This window comes from Mastigoproctus giganteus, chromosome 9, assembly GCF_048544385.1.
Source record: "Mastigoproctus giganteus isolate SK-2022 chromosome 9, ASM4854438v1, whole genome shotgun sequence".
Lineage (NCBI taxonomy): Eukaryota > Metazoa > Arthropoda > Arachnida > Uropygi > Thelyphonidae > Mastigoproctus > Mastigoproctus giganteus.
The window spans coordinates 41,663,083-41,680,734 of record NC_143583.1 but is presented as its reverse complement, the minus strand read 5'-3'; the positions used below and the strand labels follow the sequence as shown (position 1 = coordinate 41,680,734).

Sequence of the window (17,652 nt, the reverse complement as noted above, 5' to 3'; positions counted from 1 at the left end):
CTCAACTGTAAAAGCTGTACATATAATTAATACATGTTCTACTGTTTGTTGTGTGTGACAGGTAGGACATAGAGGGGAATCCTCACTTCGCAAGAGATAACAGTGGCTGAAATGAGTATGTCCTATTCACTTTGTCATGTCTGTTTTGTTGATTAACAAATTTCCATGGTTGGAGTAAACTTTAATTTGGTGCAATTTGCTGTTGCCAGTGGAAGGGAAAGGAATGCCAGAAGTTTACAAACTCTAAGAGTGAGGTAAATAATTTTGTGATAACTCAGAGGAAAGTGGAAGAAAAATTGTTGAAGCTGGACATAAAAAAGGCACCTACATCGGGTGGATGGGTTCCATGTAATTATATAAAGAAAGGCAGCAAAGTAGGTAAGCAAACCCTTAGTGATAATTATGAGAGCACCTTTGGAGATGTACAAACGTATTCCCAATTCACAAAGGGGGATCAAAAAGTGAAGAGTAATTACAGACCTGTTAACTTCTCTTTTTGTGGAAAATAATGGCATCACTGGTTAAGGAAGTAATGCAATACCATCTACACAGGAATGGAATTATGCTGCAGCACATTATGAATTTGTTAAGGAACAATCTTGTCTGACCAATCTAATTGGATATTATGACACATTAACAAAGGAACTGGATGGAAAAATAATTCTGATATCATATACAGTTGAACTTGGTTATAATGATCACAGAAATGAGATCACAACAGCTGTAATGAGCAAAAACCCATAATGATTTTAATTTACGAGTATTCTCATACAATCGCTCACTGTTATAACAAGTGTACTACACGAATATACCGCACAAATTTTGGTAACTATGCAAACATTCGTAATTCATTTGTATAATTACAAACATTCAGTTCAGTCAAAAAAACCCAATTCTTGAAACAGACAAAAATGAAGAGGGCAACTTAGCTTTTATGACCACAGGCATTGGACTAGCGGCCGGTTTAATACCTTGTCCTTTCGGGGACGGGGGTTATACAATAGTGCATTGGCATTCTGCTCATCGCATTTATAGATTGTCTTGTATTCACTGAACCATAAATTTATTTCAGAATTCTAAGAATTTTGTCAACTGGACTTTAAGAACTTTGTATGCATTTCGGGACTTCTAAGAATTTTGTACGCATTTTGGGAGTTCTGAGAACTTTGTATGCAGATCACTTTACTGTCATTTTAAATAAAATCCGTTAGAAATTAACCCTTCCTTTGGAAAAATGTCTATTAACAAAAGAAAGTGTCTCAATTCGCAAAAAAGTTGAAATTATTCAAGAGTTGGAACATGGTGCAAAAAATGTTGAAGTGTGTAAAAAGTTTTCTTTGTCCTCTTCAAGTGTATCGACATTGTGGAAGAATAAAGATGTTTACATATCGACACTGGAAAAGAACATAACCAGAAAAAAAAAATTTAGAAAGTGTGAGGTTACAAACGTCAATGAAGCATTGCTTCAATGGTTCACTACAGAAAGAAGTGCTGGATTTTCAACAGACAGTCCGATCTTGACGGCTCAAACAGAAAAATTTGCTAAACAATTTGGATGTGACGATTTTGTATGTAACAACAGTTGGCTGGATCAATTTAAAAACCGAATGCAAGCATATTAATATAAATAATATGTAGGTATATACTAATACTGTATTATTTTTCTCTCTCTAATATTTCTTTTGTTTTTTTAATCTATCTTTTTATCAACTTATTGAGAATTTTAAAACAATAGGAGGTAGATTCATCACTGATATAGTAACGGATAAAACGAGAAAATTTTGTCGGTCCCTTGATGCTTGTTATAACCAAGTTTGACTGTATTTGAACTTCGAGAAAGTTTTTGATACTGTTCCACATAAAAGACTGCTGTATAAATTGGTGCAGTGTGGCATTAAGGGCAAGTTACTGCTCTGAATAGAGGGAGGGCAGGTGAGTGGAAGAACATAGGGAGTTTTTATTAACTGACATTGATCTTCATTAGTAGAGTGAAACTGGGTTCAGCCCATTTTTGTTTTCTACATTGATTAAGGACATTAAAGGTATGATCGGGCTTAATGTCTGGATTTGCAGATTATGCAATGGTTTCCAAGGGTGGTTAATTACAATATTCTGCAATGAAATACAATAATTACTGCAATGAGATCTAAAAAAATTAGGCAGATGGGCTGACAAATAGCAGTTGAACTTCAACAATAACAAATGCAAGGTAGTACAAGAGGAAAATGCTAATGGCATTTTCCTCTTGCTCAGAAATGGCAATAATTAGGCCAATTGATTGATGATCTTGAGTACTGCATACAAGTCTGGAGGGCTCATATTAGAAAGGATGTAGGTCTGCTGGAATGGTTGCCGAGTAGGGCAATGAGATTGGTGAAGGGATTGAAATGGTAGTCTTACCAAGGAAGGCTTCAGTTCTGCAAATTGCAGCATCTGGTGGCTATGCACTTGTGAGATGATCTGATTGAGATGTTTAAGGTTTTGAACAGATTGAGCAGATTCAATGTTTATGGCATTTTCCTCTTGCTCAGAAATGGCAATGATTAGGCCACTTGATCAATGATCTTGAGTACTGCATACAAGTCTGGAGGGCTCATATTAGAAAGAATGTAGATCTGATGGAATGGTTGCAGAGTAGGGCAATGAGATTTCTGTAGGGAATGAAAGGATATTCCTACCAAGATAGACTTCAGTTCAGCAAATGGCAATAACTGGACACTAGATACCTGCAAGGAGACCTGTTGAAGTGTTTAAGGCTTTAAACAGATTGAGTAAACTATAAGTTGATGGCATCCTTACTCTTGCTCACACAAAAAAGGAACAAAACTTTAAATTGAAAAATATGGTTGTAGAACAGATGTAAGGAAACTTGCATTCAGCCAAAATGTAATGATTGTTGGAATTAACTACCAATAATCGTTTATATATATATATATATATATATATATATATATATATATATTTTTTTTTTTTTTTTTTTTTGGCTACTAGTGCTGTACAAGCTTTGTTTCTTGTATCATGTTGCCAATATTATAATAAAATAACAGGTTCATATAAAAGTCAGTGTCACAGAATGTACTGTGCATTAAATTTTACATTACAACAAATAAACTTGCTGTAACAACAGATAAATTTATAGGAGAGAAACTGAAGAATATTATCACATTTAGTGGTCAAGGATATTACATGTTTGAATCTACATACAACTGCATGTATCCAAATGAATCTACATACAACTGCAGCAGGCATAACTCTGTAATTGCATACTGACTACTGATCATACCATATATATATATAGTTTCCAAAGACCATATTTTATTTTTATTTAAGAAAAAAAGTCACTTTCTAATGATAAATGAAATATATATATATATATTTATATTGGTGATAAAAAAGAAAGTTAATAGCTATAACTACAGCAACTGTAACTAATATTTATGGGTCAATGCAGTTGCAAGCAATCATGCAATACACCCACATAATGTATATAAAATATTAAGGATAATAGAAAATGATAGAAAAGGTAAATCAATCAAATAATAATACTTTCAGGGACTTAAGAAAATACAAAAAAAAAAAAAATTATTATCGCTTTTTACCCACAATCTAGATGACTTCAACTGGGGCCAACCACCCGGACTGAAGGCAAAAAGCGACAAGAGGTTCTTAAATTTCTTAACTTTCTATTTACTATATTTGGCCTATTTTGGTTTATATTTGGTTTAGATTTAAATTACTTAGCATATATTGATCATTACAGAAACAGAGAACCTCTTGTTGCTTTTTGCCTTCAGTCTGGGTGGTTGGCCCCAGTTGAAGTCATCTAGATTGTGGGTAAAAAGTGATATTTTTTTTTTTTTTTTTTTTTTTGCGCGTTTTCTTAAGTCCCTGAAAGTATTATTATTTCATTGATTTACTTTTTCTATCATTTTCTATTATCCTTAATATTTTTTATATATATATATATATATATATATATATATATAAACAAGGAAATAAATGCTCACCAACACAGGGTGGTCCAAAACTTTATTTATTGCTTTAACACCAGCTTTTGTAAGACCTCTGAGTACGCCACCAACTTCTTTGCCAACAGATGTTAACGTGTCTTGTAAACCCCCATGCTGAATAAAGATAATGAAATTAACAAGTCATTTAGTATTATGCATTACCTAGAAATCTTATATGTATTATCATAACTAGCATAGTAACTCACTTTTACTATGCTAGCATAATAACAAAGCATAGTAAAAACTATTTAAAAAATGTAGGCTAAATTTCATTTATGATTGGCAGCCATCCATATTAATAATTTTAGATTCATTTCTATATTAGTAAAACAGCATTCTGAAAGTTACCATTGTCAGTTCATAAACCAGAGCAAAATTACATCAAATACATATCCAGTTTTCCAAGGTGATTAACTCCATTTCTATTATTTGTACTAACCTATACTTGCATATGCAGGGTGATTAAAATTAAGTATATCACCCTGGCCACCTGTAGACCGTAAACAATGAATCATGCAGGGAAGATATTTTAAACAGTGTCCATATTATACAGAAATTAATAGCACAAAAAAGTTCTATAAAAATGACAACAATACCAAAGTGTGCTTGGCACTGCTTGCAGTCAGTATGAAATGTAAATTTCATGATATAACTAATGATGCGCACGCGCACACACACACACGCACGCACGCACGCACACAACATGGAAGGTGATTAAAAAATATTATGAGAATGGCTGTGTAACCGAAAAAACCACGTAGCAGCAGGCCTAAAATGCTGGATGCCATGATTGTAGACATCCAAAAACAGTCAACACTTACTGATACCTGGAAATGCTTGTTGAGTGGTTCATAGACCACCTTGTAACATGGAATTTAGCGAGGGTATTTCCAACAAGACAGCATAAGTGCACCTACATCTGTGGTCGCAATGGAGGCATTGAAGTCTGTGTTTCAAAATCACATGTTCTCTAAGGAACTCTGGCCTGTAACATCACTACACCTTACCTCTAAAAATACCTGCTGTTTAAGGTATCTGTGGGGATATCTTAAACAGCATGTATTTGTAAACAATTCACATTAAAATCAAGAACTAAAGGACACTGTCACAAAGTTAATTGCCAACATTCTCACAGACATGCTCCACCATGTTGCCAAAAACTTGTGTTGTCAGGTTTCAGCATCTTTAGCATAATGACCATTATTTTCAACATCTCTTATAATGCATTGTGACATTATACAACAGGTCTACACGTAAACAAAATTATACGTTGTTCCTGAAAGTGTAAACAGAGTAATATTTGTCCCAGAGTAATATATAATTTATATCCCAGGAGCTCACATCTGGTGAGTATGGACTTGGCACACCCAGGATCCTGAGCTGGATATCATCATCATTCTCTTTCTTGGTGATTCCCTTTGCTTCTCTCTCTCTCTCTCTCTCTCTCTCTCTCTCTCTCTCTCTCTCTCTCTCTCTCTCTCTCTCTCTCTCTCTCTCTCTCAGGGTAACTCGGGAATTTGTTTTTTGGCTGGTGCAGCATAAGCCTCAGGTTTCCTTGCACCATATAGCTAATAATAATAATAATAATAATAATAATATACAATTGTATGGGTTTGGCTGCCTCAAAAACAATGTGCACCTTGCTTATTTATTCAACATTTATTAAAGAGATAAAAATTTTGATATTGACAAAACTTTACATTAATTTCAAATTTTGCTCAGATAAAATGCATGATGTTATCTGTGCAGATATTTAAAGCAATTAAAAGTTTACCACAATGAGCTAGTTAACTACTTACTCCTCTTCCTGGATACTGGGAACTTGATGGAGTTACATAAATGGCCTACATGAAATAAAGAAGAAGTTAAATCAAAATGAAGTAATATTAAGCAGAATTATTAGAGATAAATTTTGAACATTTAATACTTAATTTTAAACATTTAAACATAGTAGCATCACTTTCTCTGGATACATCGTGAATCTTATTTTAGTGGGGTGGGGTTAATGAGATTGCTTTCATTGCTCACACATGCATTTAGACTCTGGGGCATCACCTCAGAGACTATGACCAATTGATCCATAAAATATTTGCCATCCTTGTGATAGCATACAAAACATTCCCTTCACAAACTCACTATTCATGAGTTTGTGAAGGGAAGGTACAGTTCCTCACTCAAATATTTAACCAGAGATGCAACACACACCTTCTGATAATCTAACTGGTCCTATAGTACAATGTTTTTTTTTTTTTTTTTTTTTGATTTGGTAGTTGTTGGCGCATCGGCTTCTGTGGCCATATTGCGCCTCCCAAGGTTTTTGCAGTACTTTGATCCAAGCCCGAGGCGGGAATCGAACCCGCGACCTTTGGGTTGCCGGGCAGGTACTTTACCCACTCGGCTAGCCTGGTCGGCTAGTACAATGTGGACAATAAATGAAAATGTTGCACTTTGAGGTAATCTTGTGCACAGTCACGTGACAGCTAGCGTGCACCAGCATATCTATGTGGGCCAGTAATTTCCCTATTAATGGTTTCATGTGCTAATGCTTAGACCCAGAAATGGTAGCTCCTGGGTAGACAACCATTCCTGTGTAAAGTTAGACCACTGGAAGACTGTAGTGATAAATGTTCATGGGTTATTTATCCTCTGCACATTGGGTATATTTCCGATGTTTATGTATATGTTGTTCACAAATCAGTAAAGTGGGGTACTATTTCAACAGGTATCGAAAGAGTTTGATAAACAATGCACACACAGAGCTTATATTAATGCTCACTTTAGAAATGATAATTTCATCTATGAGTTAACATCAGTTACTAATATCATTTTTAATTGAATTACATCACCAAGATTAGCATTACTAGAGGCATATGAAGCAAAAAAGCAAGCTTTCTTGCTTCATCATCACAACATCACTACACAACATCAACAAAAAAAAAAAAACTTCCCATTTCACCCATCCATTCATTCCAAATGTTCGTCTAGTTCTATCTTGAATTTATTTAGGCTGCCAACTTCTACAACGACAGATGGAAGTTTGTTCCAGAAAATCAATCACCCACTGACTAAAGGCAAATTTCACTTCCTCAATTTGAATTTATGCCCCCTCAGGTGTGGAATCTGAGCAGGAGAAAGAATACCATCAGCATTGAGTTTGCTCAAACCATTCAAGACCTTATACATTCTCGATCAGATCACTCCGCAGGAGAATTAAATGTCAGGATGATGTTTCTGGCAGGAACAAGTTGCCCATCCCTATGCATAAGTATTTGTTTCACAGCTGTCATTCCTTGTGGTTTTAATTCAGAACAGATTTCCCCTTCAGACACTTCCATGAGATCCCATTCTGAGATGACACCACAGGATGAGTTCAGTATCTTGTGAGGGTAACTCTGATTGGCACTTCCCCGATAGATGTAGCTCGGAGGAGTTGTTCTGAATGTTTGTCAGTTCTAGTCTGTACAAGTATGTCACCTATGCAAAACTGTTTGACAGACTTAGGAGAGCCTGCCAACCCTTCTGGATAAAGAAGGGTGAAATATTTCCTAAGAGTTTCTCATTAGCGGAGTGAATGATCAGGTAACAAGCTGTTGGGCCTGTTATAACTTCTGTTTTCTGTCTTTTAGCAGAAGTGACATTATCTGGGTCAACGGTCAAATTTTCAGACAGCAACTGGGTTGGGACCCAAGAAGAAATAAATTTATCAGAATTCACGAGTTTTTTGATTTTGTTCAACGCCCAAGGTCCCCACCCTGATGATGGAGCCAAAATGCAAAGCCCACTATGCGGCAAGCAATAAATGCACTCAGGAGTGGGCACCAGGGCTATCCAGATGCTATACCTGCACCTCTGCAGCCTGAATCCTGTCCCTTGGACAATGAGGGTAGGAGCATGGCATTGACATGGTTGACCCTTGCAGGTGAACCCACTGGCCAATTGATTCTGGCTGAGCCATCCAGGATCACCCATCTTATCAAAGCAAGGATCAAAGTGGTGTGCTAAAGCTGCCCCTCCTCAACCACCAGGATCCCCCCCTCCCAAATTTCCACAGGTCGCAGTGCACAGCAAACATGCCAGATTCCTACCTATGGTGCAAACCTGGAACCTAGGCTGTGGGCAATGGATCCCAGTGATGCTAATCTGGAATCCCATCAGCTTCACTGGGAGGTCCCCTCACCATGTACAGGAGTCCACATTGAGGGACACTCACAATAGTCCATGAATGTACTGTGGCAGCACCACAGAATAGTTTTCGACTGTAGTCTGGGTGTGCCAAGTCTGACACACCGCAGCAGGGAGGTAGTAATCCAAGTGTATAAGACTGCACTTGGAATACTTTGTCAAGTATGGAGACCTCACCTAAGAAAAGATATCAAGCTTCTTGAAGGGTTGAAAGATGGGCAAAGCACTTGGTGAGATCAGCAAAATGACATCCGCATGAGGAAAGGCTTCAGTTATGTTGGTCACAGAGATTGGTTAACCAGTCATCTTAGAGGGAACCTAACCTCAACTGAGGTCTATAATAGCCTGAGAGTAGAAAGTAAAGTGAAGGAGGGTAAAATATTCACTGTTATGATGACTTCAGAGCTATGGGCATAAATTCAAATTAAATGAGAACAAGTTTAGACTGGATTGTAGGATTTCGTATCAGCTAGTGAGTTAATTACTGGAATAAGTTGCCTCCATGAATGGTGTTAAGGCTGAGAGTTTGGGAAAATTCGTAGATCAGATGGATAGGTAGGTACCTATGTGAGGAAGAAACTACATAGGCAATTTGTTTGTTTATTTATTTTTTTGGTTTACACAGCAAAAGCCTAGTCTTCCTAATACCATATGGCTAATACTGATACTATTTCAGTGTAGGTATAGAAAGTTAGAGGAAAGAATGCTACTACGTGTTATGCTTTTCTGTTTTTACTGTCTGGGAACACTAATATGAGGATAAGCCCAAACTCTATCACTGGAGGGACAACTGCCACCTTGAATAAAGTTTTATGATAATTATTTATTATTAGTATTAGCAGGCAAGATGATGTAAGCAATTCATGTTTATTTAGCAATGGCATTAAAAATATATATAAAAAAACTGATTTCATCCAAGTAACTGACCAAGCCTTTGTTAAATTTGCACAAGCTCACTGGTTTTAGATTAGACAACCAGTCTGCAATCTTTTTTTCAATTTAAATTGTGTGTCTTTAATTTGCATTATGCATGAAAAAAAAAAAAAAAAATGATATACTTATTTAGTTTACTCAAAACATACAATGCCTTATACCTTGAACAGGTCCCCATGCACACATCTTGTTTTAAGACTGTGTTACATAAAAATTAAAGTCTATCTTTGTAGAATACTTCTTTATGTGAATAAAAAATCTTGTTGCTTTTTGATGCACCTCTTTCAGCAGATAACAATCCTTGAAATGAAATTAAGTCTCCAAACATGTCGATAATATTCAAGATGTGGTCTAACCAATGCACTGAGTTAAAAAAAAAAAAAATATTTTCAATCTCCACCAAACTTTCCAAATTTAACAGCATCAGGTGAAAGACAATTTACTGAGATAAAGTTCACTGTTATAGAATGACAGTTTACATGTCCTAATAATGAAAACTTAAATTGCACACAGAAGAAAGTGCACAACTTTGCACATATTTTCAATGTAAAACTATGCAAGACACAAAAGACCATTTGTCTGTTGCATGCAAGACTGTCTATGAGAAGTAGAATATATTTGCTAATGAAAATTCAGGACAACATTTAATGTGTATGAATAAACAATATGTAATTTATTATGTTTTAATGGTAGTGCACCAAATTTAGTGCCAAAATTTAAATCCAATCTTGTATTTTTATATTTTGTAACATTTGCTGTATTTTATATCTAAAATATCTTTTAAAAATACAGTGAAACTTCCTTTTAACGGACAGCCATGGGGAACGAAAATGTGTCCGTTAGAGAGAAGTGTCCGCTAACAAGAAGTCTGAGGGGAAAAAAAAAAAAAAAAGAAAGAAAGAAAAATCGTTAAACTTTTAATGTAAAATTAAATTAAAATATATACAGATTTTGAACAATATTTTTGTAAATAATATACAATTACATACACAAGAGATAAAGAAAAATCGTTAAACGTTTAATGTAAAATTAAATTAAATTACAGCGAAACTTCTCCTAACGGACACCTCTCGTTAACGGACATCTCTCTACAACAGACATTTTCAAATTCCCCAACTCACCTCCATTGGTTTTAACGTGTTTGCAGCTTCTGTCTAGCGGACATTCTCTGTAACGGACGCGGACAGGCAATCTGCACTGTTTCATTTAGATTAGCACTTAATTTGATCTCCCCACAACGGACTGCGGGAGAGCTCACGGTCCTTTTCTAGGAACTTTTCTTCCATGTATTGCCTCAATCGTGTGCTTATTTTCTATTTCCGATTCTCTGAATTTTATCAAGGTTTACGTCGCTGTTCTAAACCCTTTTTCAATAATTTTAAGGCACGTGTAAAACTTCTGATGAATTCAGTGTGTGCAGATGGGGGGGATTTTGTCGGCCTTTCGTATCTTTTCAGTTTCAGTTTTTTTCAGTGTCGTGTGAAGTGCACAATGTCTTCTCGTAAACATTTAACTTTAACAGATAAAGTCGAACTCATTAATGCGTATGATCGGCAAAAAAATAGTGTTAGCAATCTCGCTGCAAAATTCAAAATCGGGAAGACGCAGGTAAGCGACATCCTAAAGAAAAAAAAATGAACTGCTCAAACAATTTTGGCAACACGGAAATGATCAGGTTCAAAAATCATTTCCGAAAACTGTTGGACTTCAAATTGATAATGTTACGTATGAGTGGTTTTGTCGCGAACGTGCTAAAAAAATTCCCATTAATGGGCCTATTATTAGGGAAAAGGCTTTGGAGGTTGCGAAATCTATGGGAGTAAATGAGTTCAAAGCTTCTGTGGGATGGCTAGACAAGTTCAAAACTCGGCATAAAATTTCTTGGAAAACCGTAAGTGGTGAAGGTAGATCTGTTGATACTGGGGTTGTAACAGAGTGGACTGTCAAATTGGAAGATTTATGTCATGATTTTGAAGCTAAAGATATTTACAACTGTGACGAAACAGGGTTGTTTTTTTTAAAGCTCTTCCTGAAAAAACAATGAGTCTAAAAAACGAAAAGTGCCAGGGCGGAAAAATTTCTAAGGAACGCTTGACTGTACAATTGTGTACAAATATGCTGGGAGACTTTGAACAACCACTTGTTATGGGAAAACCACAAAATCCTCGTTGTTTCAAGGGCATAAAGTTGAATCTTTTGAATGTTGACTGGAAGTCTTATAAAAAAGCGTGGATGACACGAGATATCATGAGCGAATGGATAAGTCACTTTAACCAAAACATGATTCGTCAAAACAGAAAAATTATTCTTCTCATGGATAATGCTGCATCTCACTCGCACATTGAATTGTCCAACATTCAAATCGTTTTTCTGCCACCAAACACATCTGCAGAGCGTCAGCCCTTGGATCAAGGGATAATAAAAAATTTTAAACTTCACTACAGAAAACGTGTTTTAAGACATCTCATTGCAAACATGAATGATGTAAAATGTGCGAGTGACCTTGCAAAGAAAATCAGCATCCTAGATGCGATTCAATGGATTTCCTCTTCAGTAAACGCAATTGGAAAACAAACTGTCCTGAACTGTTTTGTAAAGTCTGGCTTCTCAAACGCAAAAATTGAAGTTGTGAACAGCAATGTGGAGCACCAAGAAGAACAAGAACTTCAACATCTATTGATAATGTACGATACTTCAGCTACAAGTGACCCTGGCTAAAATATCAACGACATTATCATCGATATTTTTCAAGAAGTTCCTCATGAGGATAAAGAAATGGAAGGAGGTCATTCTGTCGAAGAACATATTAACGACGAACCACCGATAATGAAAACAGAAGAAGCGCTCATACGAATCAATTGTTTAAAAATGTTTTTCGCCGCTGAAGAAGATACTGAAGGACTTTCGATGGTTTCTTCACTCCAAACAAATGTTGAAAACAAAATTATCAGCCAGAAGAAGGTGCAGAAGAAAATAAGTGATTACTGTATGTATTTTTCTTAAGATAAAGTCATAATATGCATAGCACAATTGTATGTATATTATTTACAAAAATATTGTGCAAAATCTGTATATAATTTAATTTAATTTTACATTAAACGTTTAACGATTTTTCTTTATCTCTTGTGTATGTAATTGTATATTATTTACAAAAATATTGTTCAAAATCTGTATATATTTTAATTTAATTTTACATTAAAAGTTTAACGATTTTTCTTTCTTTCTTTCTTTCTTTTTTTTTTTTTTTCCCCCTCAGACTTCTTGTTAGCGGACACTTCTCTCTAACGGACACATTTTCGTTCCCCATCGCTGTCCGTTAAAGGGAAGTTTCACTGTATATATGTTTTCTATTTGTATGCCACTGTAGTATAAATATTGTACAAAAACATTCAAAAATTCTTATAACTAAAACACTCATTCCCCTCCTCAATCTAAAGTCACAAATATTCTTCTTCTCTACCAACAGAGATTGGGCCATTAAGGTCTATTCCGAGACTTGAATTGGTCCATCCATCTTTTCTTGTGTCTTCCAACACCCTTTCATCCATGTGGCCTATAAAACAGAGTCTTCTTAGAATAAATAAATATTCTGTTTATACCCTGGGACAACCACACGGTCAGAGGAGTTCACAAGAGAGACAGAATACAACAGACAACACCGTATTCAGCAGTCATGGGCTTGAACCCCAATCACTCAAGGCACGTGTACTTACGCCCTCATGCACTGACCACTCGGCTATGGTAGGCAGTCTTTCATCAGTCAATCTCATTATGTGTTCTATATCTTGTAATATCTTCCACTATATTGCTGATGCCTAAATGTTCTTTATAGTGTGGTTTGGGATATGGTCTCTCAACAAGTACCCTGCAAGCGGCCAGGGCTGGCACAGTAAGCGTGGTAAGCAGGGCACAGGGGCACCAAAATTCAAAATTTTTATTAAAATAATATTTAATAAAAGTATCTCAAGGGTGCCAAATACATTTCTGCCTAGGGGTGCCAAAAACCCTAGGGCCACATCTGCAAGCGGCCTAAGAAATCTCATTTGTAGTGCCTCCAACCCCCTTTCATTTTTTATTCAAAATCCAAGTTTTGGAGCCAAACATTAAGGATGGTTTTGAGGTTCATTTTATGGAATCATAATTGTATATCTCTTGACATATATTTACCAAAATGTCTTCTAATAATACCATTCATTTTGTTCAAATTTATTTTATCTCCACATCTGCATTTCCTAAATCTCAAATTGTATTGGCGAGATATTTAAATGTGTTTACTTCTTATATTATATGGCCATTATTAACTATTTTTGCTTATAATAATTCCTTTCCTTGCATGGCCATAGTTTTGGTTTTTTGGACTGATATTTCCATACCAAATAATGAACTAATTTTGAAGATATTGTGGGCTGCTTTTTGTAATTCTGTCTTGGATTCAGCTAAAACAACTTGCTCATCAGCATATAATAGAGTTGAGACTTTTGTTTGTGCTGAAATTGAAATCTCATTAGAGTGTCACAAATATTGTTTGTTATTTTCCAATGATGGGGGAAATTATTCTTTACTTTGGAAAATCTCCTTTAGCTTTGATGATAACAAATTTAATGTCAAAATATCAAAAATGATTTAGATCATATGATTTAGAATATCAATATAAAAAAAAAGTTAAAGACTTTGAAGAACAATAATGAATTAGAAAAAAACACTTGGGCAGACAGTTTCAGATGGTTAAGGTAGTAATCACAAAGATTAGTTTAAAAAAAGAACAAACTGTGAAAACTCAGTCATCACTTCTTGCAAAAGCAGCAGTAAGTTACATGAAAATTGTAAGCTCCCAATTTCTCATTCATGGATAGGGAAGCATATATGTAATACAGCTAACCCTCGTATAACATGGTAGTTATGTTCCTATAAAATCTCGTGTAGTACAAAACTGCATTATACAGGGCTAAGAACCAGTACAAAAGGGGGGGTATATTCCAAAAGCTAACAAAAACAGGCCTACATAATTTTTTATAACCATCGGAAACTTAATTTTTATTAAAAATAGTAATATCTGAACAAACGTCTTACAAACTGTGATATGTATATATCAGATAATGTAAATTCACTTAATTTTCTTCCTCTTCATCGCTGCTAAGCACAATCAAACGAGAACGTTTTCTCTGTTGCACAATATATTCACTTTCTGAACTTGCTTCTGCAGCATCTATATTTTGTGTACCTTCTGCTCTTTTTAAAAAAATCAGTAATCTGGGTTTGTTTGCTTTTGCTTGATAGATCACTGTAAATTGCATGGTATGGAGCTAAGCATTTTTGAAGCTCCCTTTTGAACTTAGCGCTTATTTCAGTCAAAGGATCCGCATTCAAAAAATAAGATTCTAATTGTTAGGCTAAGTTTATGCCTTCCTGTATGCTTTTTAGTGTAAAATTTGGAACATCAGAATTTTCATCTGTGCTACCATCCTCTGAATTGATTCAGTTTACCTCTGATGCCATTTCCACTGAATCTGCTTTGCCAGCCTCTTTTTCTACCATTAATTCTTGAACGTCTTCAGTAGTCATATCATCAAAACCTTCCCCTCCAACCAACTTAGCAAGTTCTACTATCTCACAGATTCTGTTTTCTGCAGGTTCGATCATATTTCCTGAATGAACTGACTCTGGCCATACAGTCTGGCCATCCAACATGCATTTAATGTTGACGATTTTACTTCTTTGAGCAATAAAGCTATGATTCTGATACAGTCCAAAATTGAAAAATGTTTCCATGCTTCCATCACTTCAATAAATTCAGAATCAATTTTTTCCAAAATCCATTGTACTGAGTGATGTAATGAGTTTTAAAAGTAGATATAATGCCTTGATCTAATAGCTGAATTAAAGAAGTTGTATTACGTGGTAGGAACATTACTTCAATGTTTGTATGACTTAAATTTTTTTGGATGGCCTGGCACATTATCAAATAGTAATTAAACTTTGAAATCTAGATTTTTCAGCTTTAAATAGTTTTCCATAGTTGGCACAAAACATTTCAGAAACCATTCTTTACATAAATTAGCAGTCACCCAAGAATTTTTATTGGTTGTCCAATATACTGGTAACGCATTTTTATTTACGCCTTTCACTGCATGTGAATTAGAGGATTTATAAACTAGCATAGGTTTTATCATGTAATAGCCTGATGCATTACAGCACATAAATAAGTAATGCTACACAATCTTCAGATGCCTTAAAAACTGGTGCAGTTTGAAAAAAAATGTTCTGTTGACCATTCCCCCCCCCCCCCAAAGACATGTCTTGTCAGCATTGAAAACTTGATGTGGTATGTATCCACGCTCTTCAATAATTTTTTGAAATTCCTCTGCATACTTCTTAGTAGCTTCATTATCAGCTGATGCACTTTCACCTTGAATTCTTATGTTATGTAATGAGAAGCAGTTTTTAAATCTCTTAAACCAACCTTTACTGGTTGCAAACTCTGGAAAATTCTCCATTTTTTTTAAAATGGTTATAAATTTTTAGTGCCTTTTGTTTAATTGCATTGTCATCTAATTGGGATCCATTTTTTACTGCTATCATAAATCCAAACACTGAGTGCTTTTTCCATTTTCTCAATTATTGGCACTCGAGGACAATCTATCACATTTGAAGAAATGCAAGATCCTACAGCAATGGAAGTTTTCTGTTCATTTTTCTTTATGGTCCAGACTGTTGCTTCATTTAAATTTAACTGTGTGCTTTTTTACTTTCCTTAGTAATAATTTAGGGCTGGAATTTAATTCACAACAAAGAAATTATTCCAATATGGTTCTTAAGAACAAAATTTAGTAATACATACTAGGAAAAATTTATAAATGATCAAATAAAAATGAAAATAACCTTACAAAAACCTTAAAAGTCACAAACTGCATGCTTCAAAGTCAATTTTTTATGATCTCAAACAAGCACAAGTTCAATAGCACAGAACCTAACACAGGGATTTCCCAACAAAATAAAAATAAGGAGATTTCCGAATATTTTTTTTGATGTGTAAACATCTTTGGCAGCACCTACTAAATTTCAGACAGTAGTAAAATCAATCTGTCATGATTTTGCAATGGAAATTATATCATTTCTGTTTCATAACAAAGAAAAATGGAGTCGAGAGTGGAGATCATGCAAAGGATCTCCACTCTCGTTATGAAATGGAAATGACATCATTGTTATGAAATGGAAATGATATTTCCATTTCACCACTTTGTTATGAAATGGAAATGACATCATTTCCATTTCATAACATCATGGAAATGACATCAAAAATGGAGTCAAGAGAGGAGATCGCACAAAGGATCATGGGAGGTGATCTTGGATATGCTCAGTGCTGGCATAAACCAGCTAGTGGTAGAAAAACGTTTCTGATTCGGAGCATACCACTTAAGTGTTATTGGGCTAACCATTGCCACTTGTGGCAGAAACTTTTGGTAACCAGACATTGGTAACCACAGAAATGGATATCTTGAGAGCAATGATCTTCGACGTGCTCATAGCTGGTTTATGCCAGCTCTGAGCACGTGCAAAATCATTACATTACATGCACTTCAGACTTACCAGTTGAAACAGATGTAAAGCAGGCATTGCAGTACTCATCTGTATTACTGAAGCAGTTGTATATTTCCATCAAGAGGGAAATCATAAACATTTTTCTGCAACCAGCTGGGCCAGTCAAGAATATTTGAATCGGTACATTATGGTGTAGCACAAATTCTAAGCAATTATGTAGTGATTCAGAGCAGGAAAAAGTGCATTATATTTATCAGTTAGAAGAGTTACAGAACTCTTATACAAACATTATAGAAAAACATTAAGTACAACTTATGTTATTTTATTTTACCAAAATAATTAAATTGTTAAGAGTAAATTGTCAAGAAAAAATCTTATCTATGAAACTTACTGCCGGAGGAATATTTGTTCTCTGTGGAGGAGGTGTTCTTGGTGCATAAGGTGGAGGAGGTGGTTGCTGAAGATAATTCTCATAAGGGTTTCCTGGAAAAGCCATTCTGTTCTGTTTCTGCTGAAAGATTATAATTCTCACTAAGTTATATGATTGCAAGTTAATTATATAACAGATTTCCTTTTACATCAAAAATGATATCTTGTGTGTACTATCTTATGTGCATTATACATGTTCAAGCATGTGTGATACATATAATGTATATGCCTCTCCTTACCTAGAGATGGATCATAAAATCACAACCTGTGATTGCATCACTGCTTCAAGGCAGCCAAGTGATCAAACATGAGAAAACATTGTACAAGGACATGTCACTAAATATGTACTTACATTCTCAGTCTCGTGAATTCCTTTGACTTTATAGTCATCCCGGAGTATAAGCAGAAAATTTATTTATTTGTTTCATGTGCAGAACCTGCACCAGTGAAACTGAAAGTGACAAATTGAAAGCTCTACATGCAGTCCTTTAAATCCAAAGTTAACAGGCAATGAAAGTCACAGTTATACCTAGTTTTCCCCCTATTGATAGTGAACAAA

The 17,652-nt window shown here is 35.2% G+C and overlaps 1 protein-coding gene and 1 long non-coding RNA gene across 3 annotated transcripts in view; both read right to left on the bottom strand.

Annotated features, from left to right (window-relative positions):
* Positions 1–4,246, bottom strand: part of LOC150080172 (uncharacterized) — a 52,249-nt gene extending 48,003 nt beyond the window's left edge. Inside the window, exons 1-2 of the mRNA XM_090380634.1 lie at positions 4,217–4,246; positions 4,008–4,124 (exon numbers count right to left, since the gene is read on the bottom strand). Of these exons, the coding sequence (XP_090236760.1) occupies positions 4,008–4,124; positions 4,217–4,246 (147 nt within the window). The remainder of the gene's footprint in view (positions 1–4,007; positions 4,125–4,216) is intronic.
* Positions 4,247–5,809: 1,563 nt separating this feature from the next.
* The window catches only part of LOC150080171 (uncharacterized), a 31,837-nt gene continuing 19,994 nt past the window's right edge, over positions 5,810–17,652 (bottom strand). Inside the window, exons 2-3 of one of the 2 annotated variants that reach the window (XR_016547414.1) lie at positions 17,056–17,175; positions 5,810–5,854 (exon numbers count right to left, since the gene is read on the bottom strand). This is a non-coding gene — a long non-coding RNA (uncharacterized LOC150080171). The remainder of the gene's footprint in view (positions 5,855–17,055; positions 17,176–17,652) is intronic. The other variant, XR_016547415.1, reaches the window with a different exon arrangement.